The 22,284-nt window shown below is 54.5% G+C and overlaps 3 protein-coding genes across 15 annotated transcripts in view; 1 reads left to right on the top strand and 2 right to left on the bottom strand.

Annotated features, from left to right (window-relative positions):
- REC8 (REC8 meiotic recombination protein) overlaps positions 1–5,149 on the top strand; it is a 9,558-nt gene extending 4,409 nt beyond the window's left edge. For 3 of the 7 annotated variants that reach the window (XM_026455062.1, XM_023227281.1, XM_023227280.1), the window contains 13 exons: positions 369–450; positions 1,662–1,741; positions 1,982–2,063; positions 2,194–2,266; positions 2,348–2,439; positions 2,611–2,660; positions 2,993–3,127; positions 3,512–3,578; positions 3,682–3,830; positions 3,977–4,025; positions 4,290–4,356; positions 4,492–4,623; positions 4,696–5,146. In XM_026455062.1, the coding sequence (XP_026310847.1) occupies positions 369–450; positions 1,662–1,741; positions 1,982–2,063; positions 2,194–2,266; positions 2,348–2,439; positions 2,611–2,660; positions 2,993–3,127; positions 3,512–3,578; positions 3,682–3,830; positions 3,977–4,025; positions 4,290–4,356; positions 4,492–4,623; positions 4,696–4,993 (1,356 nt within the window). In that variant the 3' untranslated portion in view covers positions 4,994–5,146. Of the gene's footprint in view, positions 1–368; positions 451–1,661; positions 1,742–1,981; positions 2,064–2,193; positions 2,267–2,347; positions 2,440–2,610; positions 2,661–2,992; positions 3,128–3,511; positions 3,579–3,681; positions 3,831–3,976; positions 4,026–4,225; positions 4,357–4,491 lie in introns of all 7 variants that reach the window. The other 4 variants (XM_026455063.2, XM_026455064.2, XR_003309607.2 and 1 more) reach the window with 3 other exon arrangements.
- IPO4 (importin 4) lies at positions 5,111–14,196 on the bottom strand. The gene is made up of 30 exons (XM_023227279.1): positions 13,587–14,196; positions 13,419–13,505; positions 13,212–13,291; positions 13,084–13,125; positions 12,537–12,666; positions 12,270–12,449; positions 11,956–12,021; positions 11,753–11,854; positions 11,583–11,666; positions 11,163–11,327; positions 11,005–11,058; positions 10,740–10,849; positions 10,351–10,459; positions 10,076–10,205; positions 9,758–9,871; positions 9,541–9,654; positions 9,186–9,306; positions 8,886–8,997; positions 8,675–8,790; positions 8,481–8,558; positions 8,349–8,406; positions 8,143–8,248; positions 7,866–8,059; positions 7,680–7,730; positions 7,166–7,291; positions 6,843–7,051; positions 6,599–6,731; positions 6,401–6,505; positions 5,581–5,650; positions 5,111–5,464 (listed from the first exon to the last, which is right to left on the bottom strand). Exons 1-30 carry the CDS (start codon positions 13,653–13,655, stop codon positions 5,334–5,336), a joined length of 3,246 nt encoding a protein of 1,081 aa, XP_023083047.1. The 5' UTR covers positions 13,656–14,196; the 3' UTR covers positions 5,111–5,333.
- TM9SF1 (transmembrane 9 superfamily member 1) lies at positions 14,013–21,154 on the bottom strand. 7 transcript variants are annotated; one of them, XM_023227293.1, is made up of 6 exons: positions 20,540–21,154; positions 19,868–20,023; positions 17,838–18,459; positions 17,366–17,551; positions 15,246–15,519; positions 14,013–14,674 (listed from the first exon to the last, which is right to left on the bottom strand). In XM_023227293.1, exons 2-6 carry the CDS (start codon positions 19,949–19,951, stop codon positions 14,281–14,283), a joined length of 1,560 nt encoding a protein of 519 aa, XP_023083061.1. In that variant the 5' UTR covers positions 19,952–20,023; positions 20,540–21,154; the 3' UTR covers positions 14,013–14,280. The 7 variants fall into 7 exon arrangements, with proteins under 7 accessions (XP_023083061.1, XP_023083059.1, XP_023083058.1 ...); XM_023227291.1 differs by having other exon boundaries at positions 14,014–14,674; positions 19,868–20,244; positions 20,503–21,154; XM_023227290.1 differs by having other exon boundaries at positions 14,014–14,674; positions 19,868–20,229; positions 20,503–21,154.
- Positions 21,155–22,284: the final 1,130 nt, after the last annotated feature.

Below are 22,284 nucleotides of genomic sequence, written 5' to 3'. Positions count from 1 at the left end.
AAAAAAAAAAAAAAAAGAAACGGGGTTTCATGATGTTGGCCAGGCTAGTCTCGAACTCCTGACCTCAACTGATCCACCCACCTTGGCCTCCCAAAGTGCTGGGATTACACACGTGAGCCACCGTGCCTGGACTTCTTGCACAAATTGATGAGGGCTAGATAACTGGGGTTTGGGTTGGGAAGGGAGGTGAGAACAGGAACTGAGCAAAGGAGGCCAGATGGCGGGTGAGTTTACTGCAAGCTGATGTCAGTGCAACAAGAATTAGGCATAAAAGGAGATTACTGTGCATTGTTGAAGAAGGTTGTGAAAGTGGGAAAGAAGGGGGCTGAAGCTGAACCCTATCTGTTGTTTCCAATCCCTCCCCAAAGATTCGACACCTCTTAGAGGCTGCAATTCCAGAGAGAGTTGAAGAGATCCCTCCTGAAGTCCCTACAGAGCCCAGGAAGCCAGGTCAGCAGAGAGAACTTTCTTTCTGGTGAGAGGCATAGGCAGGCCCAAGAGCTGTAGAAATCACCATTTTTGAGCCTAAGAGCCCGGCCCTGTAAGGGGCCCTTTTTTTTTTTTTTTTTTTTGAGACAGAGTCTCGCTCTGTCGCCCAGGCTGGAGTGCAGTGGTGCGATCTTGGCTCACTGCAAGCCATTCTCCCGCCTCAGCCTCCCTAGTAGCTGGGATTACAGATGTGCAATACCATGCTTGGCGAAGTTTTCTATTTTTAGTAGAGATGGGGTTTCATCACATTGGCCAGGCTGGTCTCAAACTCCTGACCTCAGGTGATCCGCCCGCCTCGGCCTTCCAAAGTGCTGGGATTACAGGCGTGAGCCACCGTGGCCCACAAGGGGCAGTTTATGTGTGTAACCTAATCAGTACCTCACAAGAGTCCTCTGAGGTCAGATTTTTTATCCTTTTTTTTTTTTTTGAGAGACAGAGTATTACTCTGTAGCCCAGGCTGGAGTACAGTGGTGTACTTTAGGCTCACTGTAATCTTTGCCTCCCAGATTCAAGCAATTCTCCTCCCAAGTAGCTAGAATTATAGGCATGCACCACCACGCCCAACTAATTTTTGTATTTTTAGTAGAGATGGGTTTTCGACATGTTGGCCAGGCTGGTCTCGAACTTCTGACCTCAGGTGATCTACCCACCTCAGCCTCCCAAAGTGGTGGGATTACAGGCGTAAGCCACCACACTTGGCTTTTTTTTTTTTCTTTTTTTCTTTTTTTCCCAGGCTGCAGTGCAATGGTATGATCATAGGTCACTGCAGCCTTGACCTCCTCCTCCAGGGCTCAAGCAATCCTTCCACCTCAGCCTCCAGAGTTGCCTGGGCCACAGGGATAAGCCACCACACCTGGCTAGTTTTTAAATTTTTTGTAGAGACAGAGTCTCGCTATGTTGCCCAGGCTGGCCTCAAACTCCTGGGCTCAAGCAATCCAAAGTGTTGGGATTACAGGTATGAGCCATTTCGCCCAGCCTCCCCACTTTACTGACGAGAAAAGCGAGGCTCACAGTGGTTAAGCAGTGTAGCCAGGGTCAGGATGCCAGAGATTAGCCGGGGTCTGATTAGAATCCAGGTTACCTTGACTTCAGAGTCCATGCTTTTGCCTGACTGCACGGCTGTGGGAATTTGGAAAGAAGCAGAGAGGCTGGTGACTCCCCTGTTCCTCCAGACAGGATTCTGGTCACTGTGCTGCCCCCTGAGGCCATCACGCTCCGGGAGGCAGAGCCCATACGGATGCTGCGGATTGAGGTGAGTTGTTCCCTGCACACAGGGCCTGAAGTCCAGCCCCCTTGCATCTACTTCTCTCTGTCCCCAGAGTCCTGCCTTTTCTGTCTCCACTTCCCTATTCTCTGTCCCTGGCACCTGAGCACCCAGTGGCTTCCTTGAACCTGGCCCTGTGGCATGCCTCTGGGATCCACTGTCCTGGATCCACTTGCCTTTTTCAGAAATGTTATTGAATCCCCTCCCCTTGCTCTTCTCTCTGGACAGGGTGAAGAGGAGCTCCCAGAGGTCAGCCGCCGAGACCTGGACCTGCTGATCGCAGAGGAAGATGAAGCTATCTTGTTAGAAAGTAGGTGTCTCTGGCAGCATAGGGCCCGCCTGGAGCTGGATGGTCAGACCCCTGGCATGGGTAGTCTGGGACTGGACAATGTTCCCATTTCTCCTTTTCCATCCTCTGAACTCCGATTCTCTCTCCACAGAGCCAAGGGAGGAGCTCCGGGTCCCAGAGGGTGAAATCGTAGTCCCCCGGCTCTCACCTCCAGCTCCTGCAGAGTAAGGGCAGGAATTCCTAGACCAGGTAGGATGTTGGTGCTGGGAAGGGTCTCCTCATTTTTCTTGCCCATTTCCCTTCAGGGTGGAAGGAATAGCAGAGGCACTTCCAGTCCAGGTCCTGGGCCCTGAGGAGCTGAGGCCGATAGGCTGGGAGCCTGGGGCCCTACTCATGGGTGAGTGCCCACCACGCCCCAGGGGCTTTTCTGGGACTACTTCTATACTGCTGCAGACAAGGGCTCTATATCCCACCTCGCTAAAGGGAGGACCCTGCAGTTTCTTGCCCTGGCATCTGCAAGGGGTAAGGGGCTTATGGGACAGAGCCACAACCTTGGGTGTTGTTGCAGAGGTGACCCCCCCAGAGGAACTGCGTCTGCCAGCCCCACCCAGCCCAGAGGTGAGTAGCATCCCTTCCAATCCTCCTCCTCCTCCTCTTTGCCCTCCCCCACCAGAGCTGCCTCCCCAAGCCCAGGGCCACTGCTAGCTTACAGGGGTCCTTAGTGCAGATGATAAAAGATGTCCCTTTCTATGCCCCATTGTGTCTGGCCTGCACTTCCCAGATGGGTACCCTTATGCAAGGTATGAGCTGCTCAAGTGCATGAAGACCCCACACAAGCCTTTTCCCCAGGTTCCTCTAGGGGCGGGGTGTGGGGTCCTGTTAGCAGTCCACTAGAATGACAGGAAAAGGAGTAATGGGCAGCCTTGCCCCTACCTGCCCTCCCCACTCAGCGGAGGAGGCCCCCAGTCTTCCCACCTCCTCGCCGCCGTCGTCGTCGCCCGTTACTGTTCTGGGACAAGGAGACTCAGATCTCCCGGAAGAAATTCCAGGAACAACTGCAAACCAGAGCCCACTGCTGGGAATGTGTGAGTACAGCCCAGGCTTTGCTGGGGGAGGGAAGAATCTTGGCAGGGATACCAGGGGCACATGCAGGCTGAGCCTTCTAAATTCCTCAGGAGGTTGGGGGTAGGATTGGGAACTTGATGAAAAATCCCCTCCATTCTCCAGAAAATGCAGGCGATGTGGGTTTGCACATGTACAACTCTTCATGGTCCTTTAGTGACCCCAACTGTCCTACCCATGGGCACCAGGTTAAAGTCCTTCTTTTAGCAATGGCAGGGCAGGCAGGGTCACGAGCCCAAAAGCTGGGGAAGTCCAGAAGCCCCAGAACAATGCATTGCAAAGAGGCAAAGGGGACCTGAGGAGTGGCTGCTCCATAATGAGGCTTCTGATCTTTCCCCACCACACAGCCCAAGGTGCAGCCTCCTGAGAGGACCATCACAGGCCCTGCAGAGTTGTTCAGAACCCCAACTCTCTGTAAGAATGGCGGGGATGGGCACAAAGGATCCTCAAAACCAATTCCTCATTCCTGGTGCTCCTCTCGCCTCAAACCCTGTGCCTACTGCCTTCTTGTCCACAGCTGGCTGGCTACCCCTTGAACTACTGGGTCTCTGGACCCGCTGTGCCCAGCCACCCCCAAGAGCACTCAGGCGAGAGCTGCCCGAGGAGGCCGAAGAGGAGGCTGCTGAGGAGGAAAGGAGAAAGGCTGAAGTTCCAAGTGAGATCGAGGTAACTGCACCACCTGTTGCCTGCATCGCCCCAGTGCCAGGGTCTGCCTGACCAACTGGCTGCCCTCCCCTGCTCACTGGCCTTGTGCCTTCTGAGGCCCGAGTCCCAGATGCTTGGGGTCTTAGTTCTGCTTCTCCTGTCCCCAGGTCCCGAGGGAGGCCCAGGAGCCCAGTGGTCCCCTTATGGTATCTTCAGGTAAACACCTAGAGAAGAGGGGCAGTGGGACCACCACCCTTACCACTGTCCCAGGAAACTAGTGTCCCAACTGCTCAAGCTCATTCATGAGTGAAGGCGTGTGTGTGTGACATAAGGAAGCACAGACTGCTCCTCCTCTGCTCTCCCACCTATGTGCTTTTAACAAGTCACTGCATAGCTCTGCCATCTACTTATACCAGGTGGCCACAAGGCCCTAACTACCACCCAAGCAGACACCCCCCAGCGCCTTTCCTCCCCGAACAGAGCTCTCCCTAGAGGCAGCTGAAGAGGAGAAGTCCCGCATCAGCCTCATCCCACCAGAAGAACGGTGGTAAGCGGCCAGGCTCCATGGGAGCCAGGGCCCACAGCCTTTGGCCAGGTGGTAGAAATGGCTGCTGGGATGGATATGCCCCTTGTCACTGTCACAGCTGCCACCTTCCCTGCTCTTACTCCCATGTTCTCCTAGGGCCTGGGCTGAGGTGGAACGGCCAGAACCTCCTGCATTGCCCGTGGTGCCTGAACTCCCTGAGGTGCCCATGGAGATGCCTTTGGTGCTGCCCCCAGAGCTCGAGCTGCTCTCCCTGGAAGCTGTGCACAGGTACCAGGGAGGTGGCACCTTGATGGGGTGGACCCGGGCTGAAGCCTCTGCTAATGTTCTTGATCCCTATAGGGCAGTGGCAGTGGAGCTTCAGGCCAACAGGGAGCCCGACTTCAGCAGCCTGGTGTCACCTCTCAGCCCCCGCAGGATGGCCGCTCGGGTCTTCTACATGCTCCTGGGTGAGTGTATGCATGTGTGTGTGTGTACGTGGCGCAGGGACACACAGACCAGAGGCCCATACAGGGACTCCCCCAACCTGCCCTCTCCTCCCCTCACAGTGCTCTCAGCGCAACAGATTCTTCGCGTGGAACAAGAAAAGCCATATGGTCGCCTCCTGATCCAGCCAGGGCCCAGATTCCACCGAGGTTAGAGTCCATTTACAAAGCTGCCAGGAAACCGGCCACTTCTAGTAAACCACGTCGTGGCTCACTGGGTCCTGCTTACTTCATTTCTGAATGTGCACTTCCAGCCTTCTTGCTCTCAGAGCTATTGTTCAAGCAGAAAACAAGCTGCTTTTATTACAGTATGATGTCATGACTCATTTGTAACAGATCCAGCCTCAGGGACAGCCCTGTAAGGCAGCAAGTGGGGCTGGCGCCAAATGGGTATGAGTCCCAGAATCTTTGGTAAGGCAGAACTGAACTGGGCTGAGAGGTGGTCTTAAGGCCTGGGCAGGCTCTGTTCTCTCTGGACTGGCTGCAGCCTGCAGTCTAGGAGAGGCCCAGCACAGCCTGGAGCTCCTGAGCCTTGTCAACAGGCAGTGAGCCCAGAGCTGCCTGGAAGCTGTCGGCGTGCTGTTCGGCCAGGAATGTCAGGAGCAGCAACAGTGCGGCCTTGGTGTCTGGGTGCAGAGGGAGGGAGAAAGGCTGGGGCTCCTAAAGCCTCGCTGCCCCAGGTCCTCTGAGCCCTGCCACTCCCAGCCTCCCCCAAGCCCCTGCCCGTGACTCCCATCCTCACCTGGTGGGATATTGTTGTCAGCCATAGTGAGGCTGCAGATACGCAAGAGCTCTGGAGCCACATCTACAACCTGTGAGGAAAGAGTGGCTGACTCAGGGGAGCAGCCCCGGACCCCAGGTCTAGGTGGGTGGTCAGGACCAAGGAGTGGCAGAGTCTCTTATTGGGGTGGTTGCACCTGGTACTGATTCACAGGCATCCAAGACAACTATGAACATGAGCAGGACCAATGAAACTTGGTGGTAATGACTTTTTTGGAGGGAATGGGGGATGTGGAACAAGATGATTAAAGTCATAGCCTCAAGACCTAAAGAAACCCAGACACCCAGGAGCTCCACCTACACAACAATCTCTAAAGGTATAAGACAAGGATGACACAAACACTCTGACATGACTCCAAACCTAGCTACTTGGTACAGCCAAAATCTCTTCAGAGAGCAGAGCTGATCTAATTGAAATGTATGGTGTGGTGGCCCAGAGGTACCCAGGGCTCCACAGAGCACAGTTTGAAAGGGCCCTGGTTTAGGAAACCAGCTTGGGAAAACTGCAACTTCTGGCTCAGACCAAAGGGTAGAAATGGAGCTTCCTCAGGAAAAATGCTATGTGGAGGGAGGAAGTCTCTCCTGTCCCATCACAGGACTGGCTGCCAATCCTTGCAGACAAATAAGAAATGGTGCAGGGAGTATCAAAAGAACAGCTGAAACTGTCACCTTGCATCAGGTGCAACCGACAGCCTGGAGCTCCTGAGCCTCATCAGCAGACAGTGCCTATCACTGAGTGGAGCGGCACGCTCCCCGCTGAGGGCTGCCAGCCACAAGGTTACCTGGTCAGGGCTGCTCTGGTACAGGAAGCTGAAGAGGCGCCCAATGGTGACCCACTCCTCCAAGTCCTTCTTCAGTGGCAGGGCATGCAGTAGGGCAGCCAGCACCTGGGCACACAAATATCTCAGGCCAACCTGCCCTGCCCTCCACCACCCTCCCTCCTCAGCTTCCAGGCTCTGCCTGATGTCTCCCTCCCTCACCTGGGGCTCTGGTTTCCTGGTGGGACTGGCCATCAACAGGCGGGCAAGTGCCCCACAGATGTTGTCACGGACACGATCGTGTCTCTCCCGCGCCAGGAGGGGAAAAAGGAGCCCCAGCAACTTGGGGAAGTGTCTGATCCACAGTCAAGGAATGGCCACACACTCAGGTAGACCTTGCCCACCTGCAAGCCCTGGGGACACTCCCCCAACCCCCAGTCCCTCCCCTCCTGTGAGCCAAGGATACTCCTGGGCAGGGTGGCCCCCGTGCTCTGCCAGCACGCCCATCCCAAAGATGGCATTGCTTCGCACCTCAGGGTCTGCCTCTCGGGCGGTGCTCAACAGCACAGGGAGCAGCCGAGACACAAATTGGGCTGAGGCGGCACCCAGGCCCTGAATAGTCTCTGCCAAGGTCCCCACTGCAAAGGACTTCTCTGCCACTGTGCAGCCCTGTTTCTGATGGCAGAGAACAGGAAGGAGTACAGATCAGCCTGGGCCAAGGATAAAGGCTGAGGTGGGCACTGGGTACGCGAGGGGACTAGGGCTTGAAGCCAGAAGATGGACACTCACTGTCTTGCACACCAATAATGGCAGGAAACCAGCAAAGAATGGGGCAAAGGAGTCTCCCCCAGCCGCGGCTGCCAGGGCAGGGATGGCCTCTCCAGCGTGCTCCAGCAACATGGCGTCGTATTCAGCCTGTGGAGCCAGGTCAGGGGCTGGAGCACCAGGGCCAGCTCAGTGACTGCACACATCCCTACCATGCTCTGCCACCAGCTGCAGGGGTCCCTGGGGCTGCCCGTGGTTGATAGGGCTGGTCCCTCTCAGACTGGGTGTTTTCATTGCCCAGCTTCTTCCCCTAGCTCTTCTGCTCCTGCCTATCGCTCTAAGCACACCCCAGGCCACACTGCTCTCCTTCCCTGAACTCCCACTGGCTTAATGGGATCAGGGTTGTGTCTCTCTGACCATTACCAATCTCTTTTAGTGGCCCTGGCTGCCCCAGGCCAAGAACAAATACACTGTCCACCCCTGTCCCTGTGGAGACTGCCTGGACCACCTGGTCCCAGTTTTCATCCCTGGCGCTCACCTGATCATCATCTTCCTCTTCCTCCTCCTCATCAGCATCCTGACAGGCTGTCTACAAGAAGTAGTTCAACTTAGCCAGAGCTTTCAGGCCCCTTCTCTTTTCATCGGGGTATGGGGGTGGACTTGTAGCCAGTCCCCAGCCTGGGCCCGGCACGTCTCCTTCCCGAAGCCCACCTGCCCTGCTCACCTTCCTCTGCAGCACAGCCTTGAGCATGCTACAGAGCTCAGCCAGGCGCCCAGGGGGCTTCAGAGTGAGGGTCCCACAGCTGCGGAGCACCCCCGTCAGGGCCTCCAGCACGGCCATCACCACCTGGCGCTCCCGCTCCCTGTTCACTGCCTGCATGTAGGATGGCACCACTCGGGCCAGGGCAGCCTGCAAAGCTGGGGACATTATTGGCTGAAGCACCAGTCAGGCCCTGCCCCGCCCCAAGAACCCCCAGCCTGGCCCAGCCTCTCCTTCTCACCAGCAGTGTTGGGTTCCGAGGGGCAGCTTTGACAGGCCTTGTGCAGTGCACAGCAAAACTGACCCAGAGCCTCATGGGCTGCCTTCCGCACATTCAGGTGAGGGCACTGCAAGATGAGGAGGGGCAGGATGTGTCTGCTGTGTGCACTGTGAACACAGGGCCCCCAGCCTGAGAACCCCACCCACTCCACCCACTGGCCCACTCACCTCCAGCAGTTTAAATACTTCTTCAAAGACACTTTCCATGTATGGAAGGAAGGCCACACTAGAGAGAGACACAGCCATGGGTAAGGGGCCCCCAGCCAGGGTTTTCAGTGCCAGGGAAGGGCGAATGCTCACCTGGTGTTCACAGAGATCTCCCCTAGGGCAGCACAGGTGTCTTCCTTCTCATCAAAGAAGGCGTTCTCCACGCTGTACCTAGAGTAACATGGGGAGGCAGTGGTGATCAGGCACCAAGAGGAGCAGATCCAGCACTAGTCCCCTGGTCTAAAACCAAAGTCTAGATTCCTGATCAGAAGAGCACTCCTCCGCACCCTGAGATCTCTGAGTCATCCTCTTCTTCCACATCCTCATCCATGAGCTCCTCCTCTTCTTCCCCATCACTCTCATCGTCAAACAGAAGGAAGGAGCTGCTCCCGTCATACTGAGGCTGGAGTGGAGGCATGGCAAGGACTTTGGCTCAGCTGGGCCCAGGAGATAAATCCCATTGCAGGGCTGGCCTGGCCCAGCCCACCCTCTGCTCACCACAATGCCCTCGGTAGAACGCAGTGACAGCAGCATGAGCATGGTGATCTGTTCCAAGTGGGGTGCCAAGCCCTCGCCCATCAGACCCGATAAGGCGGCAAATAGGCTGTACCTGGTCAAAGCAGGCAGAAGAAGCTGTATGGTCCCGCTTGCTACCACCAGACAGGATGGGGGAGCCCAGGAACACCTGGCTATGGTCCAAACCAAAGGACTAGAGTCTGGGGTGGGGATTCCAGTGGGTCCAGTGGGCAGAAAGGAGGGGTGGGGACAAGGGCAGAGGCAGGGTGAGGGATCACTCACGTGCAGCGCCGCAAGTCAGGGTCGTCTACCTGGTTGCACAGGCCCAGACCCAGCTGGCAGCATTCCTCAGCCAGCGGCTTCATGGGCTCCCCCACCGCTCGTGCCAGCACTCCCAGTGTCTCTGTGGGAGCAAGGGCTCCATTAGCACCAGGAGGTGGAGGTGGGCTACAGGACCAAAGGTGGTAGCTGGGAGGGATTCAGAAATCCCCCCCTACCCCTTAGTACAAGGTGAAGAACAACCCCTTTGATGAGAAGGAAGACATCCGTGCTCCCATGGGGGCAATCTCTGTCAACACCAGGTGAGCATCGGCCCTTTGCTGGCACTGGGATCCCCACCTGGGAGCCTCTCACTCACCCAGGCTCTGGATCTGCACAGGCTGAAGGTCCCCATGGCCTGTTAACAGAAATTCCCGCAGGTGCTCCATGATGGCAGGGAAGTAGGGCAGCAGTGAGGCCTGGGCAGCTGTAGCTGCAGGACGGAAGGACAGAATCAGAGCTGGAAAGGGCAGGGACCACCAGCCACAGGGCCTTTGGGTGAACCCCACATCCCTGCCTCCTGCCTCTCTCCTCACCAATGGCTCCCAGGGCGCTCACAGCCAGCTCCTTGGCCCGGGGACTGCTGGGGTTCCTCAGGGGCTGCAGCATGCATTCCATAAGCTCCGGAAGGTAGGGCTGCACTTTGGGCCCTGTGGGAAAAAGGATGCTCCTCTGTCAACCGACCCAGATCTCCTACCTGCATGCCCACCTCCCTCCAGGCAGAAACCCCTTTGTGGCACCATCACACACTTTCCTCCACCATAGGCACCAATGCAGGAAGATGCACATCCTGCACTTTCAGCCAAAGCCGCTGCCTCATCCCCCTCCCCCAAGCTCCCCACTGCCGTCACTACCTAGGTTCTCCACGAAATTCTCCAGGGCATAGCAGGCCTTGGCTAGGTGGTGTGTGTGTCCAAGAGGCACCGACTTCAGGTAGGCGAGGAGCAGTGGCATTACCTCCCTTGAATAGCTGCTGATATGGGGCTGGGGGAGGGAGCAAGCAGGGCTTGAGTCAGGTTCACCTGCAGGGCACACACAAGAGTGTGACGGCAGCAGGGATGCTTGAAGAGATGAAAGGTGAGGGGAAGGGGACATTCAAGTGGTGGCTCCCACATTCAGCCTGGTTCACCTGTAGGTTTTCTGAGAACTGGCCCAGGGCAAATAGCGCAGCATTGCGTACAACTTGCGAGGGGTCCTCCAGGCCCTTGCACACGATCTGCAGCAGTGGGGGCAGCAGTCTAGATAGGGCAGGACAAGAGGACACAGGCTGAGGAGCTATACCTAACAGCCCTAGGCTGACCTGTTCTCTTCATTTTCCCTGGAAAAAACAAGGCTTTTCCTGTCACCAGAGGGTGGTCCCTATAGCTGGGAAGCCATGTCATTTATCTTCCAAGCCAGGACACTTCTGAGAATGGGGGAAAATGCTGTTGATAAATAAGCTTGAACAACAAGCGTAAACCATGACAGCCATGGTCCTCCCCGTGGGCAACCCTCACCCTGGGATAGGGGAATAGATACCTCTGCCTGATGTGGTCACCAGCTCCGTCAGACAGCACGGCCAGCATCAGGAGTCCAGCCTTGCGCTGGTATGGGCTCTCGCTCCGCAAGGCCTCTTCCAGCATGGGCATCTAGGGAAGCATGTGGCATGCTTCTGAAACCCCAGCAAGAGCCTGCCCATTCCTGTGGAAATAGACCTTCACACCTCCCAGGGTAAATGTCCTTGGCCTCAGGGGACTCGGCACACTTGGAGGTAGGGATACTAGAAGGACAGAGCCACACTTACCAGCTGGGGACAGAGCTTGTCAGGGGGCAGGTGTAGCGCCAGCATGTCCACAACCTAAGATAGGATGGGGAGACTTACTTTGCTCGACTCCATCTCTGCCTCCCCAACCTCCCACAGCCACCTAACACCTTCCCCCCGTGTCCCGCCCCACATCTCACCTGTACTGCAAAATGCTTGGGAGTCTCCCCCATCAGCTCAATCTCCAACTCTTCCTCTTCTGAATCCTGGTCCTCAGGATCCAACTGGCCTGGCAGGGGCTCAGCAGCCATAATGGGGAAAAGGGTGTGCAGCAAGGGTGGCAGGAGACGATTCTTCAGTAAGGCCTTGACAGAGAAGGTGGAACAGTGTCCCTAAGAATCTGCTCCCAGGATGGGCTCACATTAAAAATTCCAGTCTTCCAGGCCATAAGGGGTCTGACAGAAAATTTCCAATCTCCCAGGCAGGAGCTGGGGTGAGGCTAGGCCAAGGCTTGAACTCCCACAGTACTTTAGATACCCTGAGATGAACCGAAAGTCCCAGGAGTGAGACTGAGGGTGGAGGGTGGGTGGGGTGATGTGTGTCAATGGGCACTCACTCACCTTGCTCTTGACTTTGACCAAGAAAGTGAGGCAGCAGAGAATACGTACGCGTATCGCATTGCCCAGGGCCACATTTCTAGCCACCTGTCCAGAGAATAGTAAGAATCAGAGACAGGGAAGGAAAGTCCCAGCAGAGCACGTAGCAGGGGTCATGTCCACTCCAGGCTCACCTCCAGGCAGAATGTGAGGACCTCAGAGAGGTAGGGGGTGATGATGGGCACCTCTGACTCCAACAGTTCATCCAAAACCTCAAGGGCCTCACAGGCCTTTGCCTGACAAACAAGGCACAAGGTTACCATGCTCTTCTTCAGTGGGCCAAGCTGGACACTTTTGCACTCTTCTTCCAACAGAGCTCCTGCCCACCTGTCCTCACCTCATCTATGGGGATCAGAGTCTGCACAGCCACGATCAGCTTGGGCACCAACATCCGAGCGAGAGGCTGAGGGACACATCACAGAGAGCATGATGCAGCCTAATCTCACACCCCAGCAGCCGACAGCTTCCTCATAGCCTGAATTGCGAGGAGGAGCCCAGGCGTAATAGCCAGGCCCACCTACAGCATCCCCTCTCAATTGTCAGGAAGGGCCACAGGCAGGTAAAGAATCCAAAGCAGCATTGTAACTTTTACAGGTAAGGACATGAAGGCCTGAGGAAAGGCAGTCAAAGATACGAGGGCCCACATCTCACCACGTCTTCAGTGCTGAGGTAGGGGGCCATGGTGGTCAGAGTGCGCAGGGAGTAGAAGAGCAGCCCAGGAAAGCCCACCTCACCAAGAGTCTCATTCAGAAGCCGAAGAAGCTCCCGGTGGTGGGGTTGGAAGGCCTCGGGCCGGGAGGTCACCACCACACTTAGCAGCAAAAGCCCCATCTGTCCAAGAATAGAGGATTGGAGAGCAAACTTACATGGTCTATCCCGCCTCTTAGTCCCTCCCTCCTGCCAACCATGTGATGGTACCTCTCTCTCTGGGCTGTGGGGGCTGTGGGTACTGTGCTGAAGAAGCTGCAAAAGCTGTGGCCAGGCCTCCAGGCCTTCCTTTCGAAAAATGGTGGCTGAAAGCTGGGCCAGGCTGAGGCTCACACAGTGCCTGCAAACAGGAGAGATCTCCTCTATCGCTTTCCAATACCTTCCTCTGCACATAGTGGCCAGGCATAATGGGGCAGCCAGGAGAGAAACTTTCAGGAGGTGTGGGCACAGGGTCTTTACCAAGTTGGGACACATGAGACAGCAGCTCAGAGGGAGCCTGGCAGCACTGCGGGCATGTAATCTGTTAAGTTCAGTCTTACTAGCCTGAATTTCAGTCGTATTCTTCTGACTTGAGTTTGGCAGATCATAGTCACCCTTCCTCAAGAACTTCAGTCTTCAAAATAGCCTTAAAATTCTCACTCCACCTTGGGTCTAGAACTGAAGTCCCTACCCCACAAGTCCCAGCATGGAACTGAAAGGGAAGGCAGAAACCCTGACAAGGTCGTCAGGATCCCGAGAAAAGGGGGTAGGTACTTACTCTGTTTCTCTCTGCAGGGCCGTCAGGATCAGGGACTTGAGGCTGGAACACAGAGGGCAGGTGTTTGGTACCCAGACTGCCCAGGAAAAGTCTCCGCCTGGCCCCGCCCCAACCGAGACCCAACCCACCTCTCCCGTTGCTCCGCCGCCAGCCGTCGCCAGCGGGTGTTCAGTCGTCTGCGGGTCAGGAGGGCCGCAAACTGGCGGATCTAGACGAGGAAACAAGCACGTGGGGGTCCGGGCAGGAGGGTGCTGAGCGGACCGCAGGGGGCGGATATTGGGGCTTGACCAGTGGCGTACAGTGGGAAGCTCGGAGGGGAGAGTCAGGGGTCTCACCTGGGGGTCGGCCGCCGAGGCAAGCAGGTCGCAGAGAGCAGGCAAAGCGGCGGGGGCCCGAAGAGCGATCTGGAGCTGTTCCGTGGCCTGGGGGGAAGCTAGGGGTGAGAGTCGGGTCTTTCCGGCAACCTCCCGCTCGCCCTGGCCGGGTTACGCCTACTCCCGTACCCGACGGATGCGTTCGGTGTCCGGCAGCAGCAGCTCCCGTAGGAGCTGCTCCAGCCCGGCGGGCTCCATGGCAGCAGCTGAGCCGCCGCTAATGGGCCGAGAAGGGGAGGGGGAGGGACAGCACGTGGAGGTTCTGACACCCACTTCCGGCGGAAAGGGCGTTGCCACACTCCCCGAGGGTTGCCAAGGTGATTCAATTCACTTCCCACAAAGAGGTCCGACTCCTCCACTTCCGTTATGCTGAGCACCGGCTGAGTCGCGGAAACCCAGCTCTGGCAATGTGGGTTCCCCACGCCGGGAGTTCCCAAGTTGGGTTGGAGAACTCAAGCTTCGGGCATTCAGTGGCCAGCTCGGCTTTCTAAAGGGCCGTGCCCTTAACCGCAGGCTGGAGTTCCTATATCCAGACCAAAACCTCCAACTACATGAGCCTTTTTCTTAACAAATTTTATTTGATAATTGTAAAAAGAAAAATCAGGACCAAAACTAAAGGCAACTTAAAAATTTCAAATATATACTCCTTATGTAATAGAGATTTATAATTTCCAGGCCCGCTCTGGGGAAGGAAGGCCCAAAGGGCAAAGGGGAAGGCAACAATGCCATCACACAATTCAGTCAATCAGAAGAGAAGCTGGTAGGAGAGCTCAACGAGGCATGAAGAAAGGGAGAGAACAGCAATACTTCTGCCATACAGAACTCAGTCCATCTTGAGGTTAACATAGATATACCGGATGAACTTTAGGGAAGAAAAAAAGGAGATGGTGCCCAGCATGAGGAAGAAGACATAACCAGTGAGTAAGGAGTAGCCAAAGAACTCTACTGTCTGTACTGCCCCAGACATGTTGGAGCGCCGGGCATAATAGAAAACTGAGTAGAGGAAGATGAAGAGGCCGGTGGAGCCAACACTCAGCACAGATCGCCACCACCAGCGGTAATCCTCCCCAGACAACTGGAAGTAGGTGAGTGCAATGGAGATGCAAGCCCCCACACTCAGCAGGATGGCGAAGACAAAGAAGAGGATGCCGTACAAAGTGTACTGCTCCCGACCCCATACTGTGGCAAAGATGTAGTACAGCTCCACAGAGATGGCACTGTGAAGAAAAGAGATGATACACAGCATTAAAGGGCTGTGCACAGTGGCTGGGCTGAAATCCAGCCCCCGCCCTCTCCCATGTTGCTGGGTCATTGTGAAAAGTGAGTTCACTCCACTCTCTGCCCTAGATCTCCTGGCTTCATGGGGATTTTTTGCCTATGATTAGCTGTTCTCACTTCAAGAATATCTTCCCTAATAGATTGAGGGCAGGGATCTTGTCCATTTTACTTTCCACTTCATTCTTTGCCTGGCACAAAGAGATATTCAACAAAGTAAATGGATCATCAAATGGGCTTTAAACCCCACATGATGTCCATAGACACTAAAGTCAGAAACCAGGAAGGTGAAGGGGGAGATGTCTCTGGAGGGCTTTATAAGTGAGACACTCTTATATGTGAACTGATTCAAGCTCAGTCCTGCTTGGGGATAGGAGGAACCATTTAATGATCTCTGAATGGTACTACTGAACCAGGGATCAGCAGGTTGGGTTAGGGTACTGGATGAGTAGGGACAGGAAAAGTTGAGGTCAGGAACCTGACAGTGATAGCCATGGAATAAAGGGAGGATACCTGAAAGGCAGGAAGCCTCCAACAGTCATGTGGATGACAGTAGACTTGTACCAGGGCTGGGGTGGAATCTCCCGGGCGATGTTCTTGGTGCGACAGGGTGCATCAAAGGGGCTGGCGTTGTTCTTCCCGAAGATGCCTCCAATGACAGTGAGGGGAAAGCCCACCAGCAGCCAAACCGTCAGAAGCAGCAGGATGGTTGTGGCTGGCAGAGCCTGTGTCGAACCATTGGCCCAGTGCACTGAGTTCACCACACTCCACGTCAGGAAGAAAGGCACTGCAGGGATGGCCCCCGGAAGCAGGGTCAACACTAGGAGCTACATCTCTAAGGGCACCCACTTATATCCAGGACCAAAAGGGGAGGGGGGTGAAGTAGACTGCCACTCTTAACAGCAGACTCATGCTCCTGGATGTCCCTACAGAGTCAACTACCTTCACCTCCACCCTTTCAGATCCCATTACTCTTTGCTCTTTTTTTTTTTTTTTTTTTTTGAGACAGAGTCTCACTCTGTTGCCCAGGCTGGAGTGCAGTGGCGTGATCTCCGCTCACTGCAAGCTCTGCCTCCCCGGTTCACGCCATTCTCCTGCCTCAGCCTCCTGAGTAGCTGGGATTACAGGCATGTGCCACCACACCCAGCGAATTTTTTTGTATTTTTAGTAGAGATGGGGTTTCACCGTGTTAGCCAGGATGGTCTCGATCTCGTGACCTCTTGATCCGCCCACCTCAGCCTCCCAAAGTGGTGGGATCACGGACCTGAGCCACCACGCCCGGCCTCTTTGCTCTTAATCTTACCACCCCCCACCCCAACCCCAGTGTCATTAAGGATCCAGGTAGCTACTACATAATCTGAGAGTAACACAAATCCACCTGCCTCCAGGGGCCTGTCTTGCCTTGGAGTTGGTAATTCCTAGCACGAGACATTCCTTTGGATTAAGGCCCTGTTTTCAGAAAGCCTTGGTTCAAATATAAATGTGATGGGATATAAATCAGACACATAGGATTGGGAACAAGAAGGGTTCAGAACAGGGACTACTACTGCCTTTGAAAGGGCAATCTGGCTTGAAAGTCTAGAGTGGGCCCACCTTCAAAATAAAAATTAAAGGGTGTTACTTTAGTGTAACAGGTGAGAATACAAGTCAGACTGCTGAAACTTGGTTCACTACTTTTTAGGAGTGTATCTCAGACAAGTTACTTAAGCAGCCTTTAGTTCAGTTTCCTCATCTGTGGAATGGAAATATTACCTACTTCACACACTTATTGCTGAGTGCTTACCACACTGCCTAGGACATATTATTTATAAATAAACAAACAAAAATAAATTTTTGTTTGTTTTTTTATTTATTTTTATTTTTTGAGACAGAGTCTCGCTCTGTCGCCCAGGCTGGAGTGCAGTGGCGTGATCTCGGCTCACTGCAAGCTCTGCCTCCCAGGTTCACGCCATTCTCCTGCCTCAGCCTCCCGAGTAGCTGGGACTACAGGTGCCTGCCACCACGCCCAGCTAATTTTTATTTTTGTATTTTTAGTAGAGACAGGGTTTCACCTTGTTAACCAGGATGGTCTTGATCTCCTGACCTCGTGATCTGCCCGCCCTCAGCCTCCCATAGTGCTGGGATTACAGGAGTGAGCCACCGCGCCCTGCGAGGGCTTTATAATGTTAAACTATTCAAAAGAAGTGCATTCTTGTCTTTTTTGGTTTTCTTGTTTCTTTTACAATATTCCTTCCCTTCAAGCCTCATCCTGACTCTATCTCAAGTTCAATGATGTGTTCTTTTTTTTTTTGAGACAGTCTCACTCTGTCACCCCAGCTAGAGTGCAGTGGTGCAATCATGGCTCACTGTAGCCTCAACTTTCCAGGCTCCCTAGACTCAAGCAATCCTCCTGCCTCAGCCTCCCAAGTAGCTGGAATTACAGATGTAAACCACCATGCCCGGCTAATTTTTTGTTATAGAGACAGGGTCTCACTATGTTGCCTAGGCTTGTCTCAAACTTTTGGACTCAAGTGGTCCTCCGGCCTCGGTCTCACAAAGTGCTAGGATTACAGGTTTGAGCTACTGTGCCCAGCCACAATGTATTCTTAATTCCTAAGTCCAGAAAGGCCCACCAGGGAAAGGAAAGTCCTCACCAGAGAAGAGACTGGTGGTGAGAATGATGTTCCACACCCAACGCTCGCCTCCAATCTGCCGGTAGAAGTGGCTGGACACGTAGCCAGAGATGCAGCAGGTCAGGGCATACAACAAGATGGCTGCCGAGTTAATGGCCCCATGACGGTGCACATTGAACATGCCCAGCAGTGCCATGACAATAATGCCTGCAGGACGGTAGTGGAAAGCCCATGTTAGGCCTCACCTGTGTCTCTTCTAGCAATTTCAGAGGAATCAGCCCCCCTTCTCCCAGACCCAGGGCCTCCAGCAAAACAATCTCCCCCAGTTTTGCTATCCAGAAAATCTACAATAGAATACGCGCATCCTTGCTAGAGCCACCTTATCCCTTAGGTCTGCCCCTCTGGATAGAAGATCCACAGACCTTTTCTGAACAAACTCCATACCTAGTTCTACCCCATGAGATAAATCCCCAATTCATTTTTATCACCTCACCAGTGCCAAGGGCCAGGAACTGGGCGCCCACGCCAAGCACAGCACAGAGCAGACCACGGAATGGGGGGAAGCGGAAGACATCTGTATGGATAATTTTCCAGCCATTGTCACCTTGGTCAAAGTCATCACCAGAACCTGCAGAGGTGCTCTCCTCATCTAAGTTGTACCGAGCCAGGTCATTCCGAAGCACACGCATTAGAATGACAGCCACAAAACCCACCAGTAAAAACACAAGCACCATGGAGTTGATGATGGACAACCAATGGATTTCCAGTGTTCGAGGAAAGAAACCACCATCATCACCACGGCGCCTGTCACTCCGACGCTCTACTGAAGTCTCAGACCAGCGCACGCTATAAGTGTGGGTAAGGCCTAGGAACTCATCAGGTCGTAACCCATCCAAGCTGTGGGGCTTGACGTCCCGCACTGAAACATTGGCAAATATAATTCGGTCTCCATGGAATTCTAGGTGGAAGTCCAAATGGGTCCAGAGTCCTATCTTGTGGCTGTGTGGCAAGAAGCCGCTCTCCTCCATGTAGCCCACAAAGCCCCGGATTGGCAAGTCATCTACCACAAATTCAAAGTAGTACAGTTCTTCGATGGCCTGGCGCAGCTGCTCCACCTATAAAGAGCAAGTCAGGAGTTGGTCACACAAGACCTCCCCAGGCACAGAGTTAGAGCAAAGTTTCTCACCTTCAGCATTACTGATATTTTGGGGTGGATAATTTTTTTTTTTCGAGATGGAGTCTTGCTCTGTCACCCAGGCTGGAGTGCAGTGGTGCGATCTTGGTTTACTGCAGTCTCCGCCTCCTGGGTTCAAGCAATTCTCCTGCCCCAGCCTCCTGAGTAGCTGGGATTACAGGTACCCACCACCACACCCAGCTCATTTTTGTATTTTTAATAGAGACAGGGTTTCACTATGTTGGCCAGGCTGGTCTCAAACTCCTGACCTCATGATCCGCCCGCCTCAGCCTCCCAAAGTGCTGGGATTGGCCAGGTGCAGTGGCTCATGCCTGTAATCCCAGCACTTTGGGGGGCCGAGGCGGGCGGATCACAGGGTCAGGAGATGGAGACCATCCTGGCTGACATGGTGAAACCCCGTTTCTACTAAAAATACAAAAAATTAGCCAGGCATGGTGGCAGGCACCTGTAGTCCCAGCTACTTGGGAGGCTGAGGCAGGAGAATGGCACGAACCCAGGAGGTGGAGCTTGCAGTAAGCTGAGATTCCACCACTGCACTCTAGCCTGGGTGACAGAGCAAGATCTGTCTCCAAAAAAAAAAAAAAAACGTGCTGGGATTACAAGCATGATCCACCACACCCGGCCTGGGGTGGATAATTCTTTGTCATAGTGGGGTTGTCCCGTGCACTGTAGGATGTAGCTTTCCTGGCCTCTTCCCATTACATGCTGGTAGTACCCCCAGCTGTAACAATAAAAAATGTCTCCAGACATTGCTAAATGTCCCTTGGGGGACAAAACTGTTCCCTGTTGACAATCACTGGATTAGACTCCAGTATGTTGAGATTCTCCAAAACAAAGACCAAGTATGACTTGACAGGGTTAAAGCCTAGAAAAAGGAGAGTGGTAAGGTGTAAGGAGGTCTGGAGTGGACTAAGGAGAAGTACCAGGATTCACTAAAGAAAAAGCATGACAGGGAAGATTAGGTAGAGACTACAGGAAAACAGTTAAGAAACAGCCAAGAGGTAGGCATGGAAGGAAACAGAAATATGTAGGACTGATAGTTGGGACCTCATGACCAACAGAGAAGCTTGCAGTAAGAAACCGTGGGCTCTGTTATCAGTTCTGCAATTCACTGTCAATGTAATCTTGAAAAAAGTAACTTCTAAGCAAGTTCGTAACTTAGTCAACTGAATTAGAATAGCATCACCTACCCTGCCTGCCACACTGGGTTGTACTGTAGTTAGAATCAAATCAGACAACTTCCATAAAGGTACCCTGAACCATATATGTAAGGCACTGTTAGTCTCTGGGAAGGAGGACTACGTGATAGCCAATGTGGAGAGGCTGACCTGTGCAGAACTGAGCTGCATGTGGCACAGAATTCTCTTCTCCACGTTTTCACGAAAGCGGATCTCATACAAAGACTCAGCCATTCGGTCCCCATCCAGCACTTCACCCAGGCTAAGGCTTTTGTGACGTATCTTCTCAGGGCAGCAAACTGGAAGCTGATAGTAGTGGTAAGTTTCCTGAGGGTTATGGTAGGGTCCCACTTTGTTGACATATAGAATAACAGGGTCGCCGGCCTTGTAGTGTGTCACGCCTTCCACCCCTGGCCCATGGCCTGTGCCCAGCAACAGTATCAGGATTGGCAACCACTGGCAGCTCCAACTTCGAGGGTTCCCTACGACTGTCATCCTTAAGGCAATGGAACCTGTTTGGGGGAATCCTGAGGTTACAGAAACCGGGGAGGTTACAGAAACCCCAGGTCAGGTGCCTCGAACTGAGGTCCCCTGGCTCCACTTGCTCCCATTGACCCCCTCCCCGCCCCCACCCTACCCCACTTCTCTCTATCCCAAAGACCCCGCTCCACTTCTGCTCTCTCATCCTCCCAACCTGGGGTCCATCCCTTCCGCAGCCCGTCCGGCCCGGAGCCTCTATTTTGCGCCCTGGACCGTTTCCATGACAACGCCGCGCGGTCTCGCACCTCGGGTCCCTTCCCGCCATAGCCCCGAGGTCCTCACCGCGCGGGAAGGGCTGGCTGAGGCGGCGCCAGCGGCCTCCGCGGCCCCGTAGCTGCCCTTGGGCTCCTGCCGGGGTCTCTACCAGAACAGCGCGGTAGCGGCGGGTTGGAGAGGACCTGCCAACCGACCTCCACGGGGTTGCCCGCTGCTGCGCCTGACAGCGGCGGCTGCGGCTACACCGCGCTGGACACGGCTCTGGCTTACTCAAGAACTCCCCGCTGCGCCTTCTCCATCTGGAGGCCCAGCCCAGCTTCGGGGACCCCGTGAGGCTCGGCTCGCCCCGCCCCGCCTGTCCTGGGCAAGGCGGGGGTCCTCCCGGCGCTCGGCAGCGCGGCCCAGGACACGTCAGTCTTACCACTTCCGCCCTCACCGGCGGGGACCTCAGCCTGGCGGAAAGCTCCTTGCATTGAATGTAGAGGGCCTTAGAGGCTGCGGCCCCTGGGGACCCCTTCGCGACGGCTTCCCGGGGAGGGGGCTGAGGCCTGGCAGCCAGGACCCTGACGCCCCTTCGGGAGAGGAGTGGCCGCTAGGCCGCTCGCTTGCTCCGGGAAAGATTTGGGGTTTGAGAGCTCTTGGCCGGGAGGCTCGCGCTGGCCGAGGCCGGAGAGGTGTACCCGCGGGCAAGAGCCTAGCGAGGGCCGGGGAGACGGAGCGCAGGCGGCGGCTTTGTTCCAAGCACTTGCCGGCTGAACCACCAGCTGCTGAGCCCTGAGAGGCGGTTCGTGGCCCCCCCAACCGGGGAAGGGGCTCTGGGCATCTGTCCCATCCAAGGGTCCCACCGTCTGAATCTCACCTCACTCCTCTCCCACCTGTCACGAATGGCCCGCGCCAAAGTAATAAATATGTAATAGGAATGTCTTCCAGAGGCTCTGCTGGAGACTTCCCTGGCCGCACAGTGAGCGTTCAGTGCCCCGCCATAAGCAAGCCAAAACCCGGTCTGGCGCAGAGGCACGCAAGGAGAGAGGGTGTCTGTCCTTTCACTCTCTGAGTTGGGCAGCCTGACATGGTTATTGTTAATTGGTAAAGTATCTCGCGGTCCGTTAGTCTTCTTCTATGTTTTTGTTTTTATTTATCACTGTGTATGTCTTTGGGCTTCTCTTAACTTTGAATGGCAGATTATTTTGAAAAAGTTTACCCTTGTGTTTGTCTCAGCGATTTTAAAGGGGATCTGCCGTCTAGGGAGTTCCCCTTGAAAATCGGACCTTTGAGTAGTGACTTCTGTTTTACCACCTGGGAGCAACATGTAAGGAAGTGGACTTAAGGTTCTCTCTCCCCAGGGGAAGAAGCACAGTGGAAAAATCACAAATGACTTCTGGCCTGAAAAGCCCTTAATTTACCTGCTTCTACAATTGCTACCCTTTATGACCCAGTTCATCTCCCTGCAGACATAGGTGAGGGTCAAAGAAGTAGATGGTGGAGTTTTTTAGACAATCAGTGAATTTTGTAATTAGAAAAAGAACTGAGGTCGGGCACAGTGGGCTCACACCTGTAATCCCAATGTGTCCGAAATTGGTGGGTTCTTGGTCTCACTGACTTCAAGAAGGAAGCCGTGGACCCTCACAGTGAGTGTTACAGTTCTTAAAGATGGTGTGTCCGGAGTTTGTTCCTTCAGACGTTCAGATGTGTCTGGAGCTTCTTCCTTCTGGTGGGTTTGTGGTCTTGCTGTCAGGAGTGAAGCTGTAGACCTTCGTGGTGAGTGTTACAGCTCTTAAAGGAAGCGCCTCAGGAGTTGTTTGTTCTTCCCG

This window comes from Piliocolobus tephrosceles, chromosome 6 (genome assembly GCF_002776525.5).
Source record: "Piliocolobus tephrosceles isolate RC106 chromosome 6, ASM277652v3, whole genome shotgun sequence".
In the NCBI taxonomy this organism is placed as follows: domain Eukaryota; kingdom Metazoa; phylum Chordata; class Mammalia; order Primates; family Cercopithecidae; genus Piliocolobus; species Piliocolobus tephrosceles.
Note: the sequence above shows the minus strand (reverse complement) of the source record. Positions and strands in the feature narration are given on the sequence as shown.

Bases quoted from the DNA above. Each gene is read 5' to 3' on its own strand.
- TM9SF1 (XM_023227291.1), bottom strand. From the start codon at position 20,212: ATGACAGTCGTAGGGAACCCTCGAAGTTGGAGCTGCCAGTGGTTGCCA. The intron at 17,552-17,837 runs GTGAGGTGATAA...ACCGTCCTGCAG, and splicing joins GTTCCTGGCCCTTGGCACTG to GCATTATTGTCATGGCACTG. The intron at 15,520-17,365 runs GTGAGGACTTTC...CCATCCCTGCAG, and splicing joins CACCACCAGTCTCTTCTCTG to TGCCTTTCTTCCTGACGTGG.
- IPO4 (XM_023227279.1), bottom strand. From the start codon at position 13,655: ATGGAGCCCGCCGGGCTGGAGCAGCTCCTACGGGAGCTGCTGCTGCCG. The intron at 12,022-12,269 runs GTGAGATGTGGG...TGTGTCCCTCAG, and splicing joins ACCTCAGCACTGAAGACGTG to CCTCTCGCTCGGATGTTGGT. The intron at 10,206-10,350 runs GTGAACCAGGCT...TCCCTCCCCCAG, and splicing joins AGTTCTCAGAAAACCTACAG to CCCCATATCAGCAGCTATTC.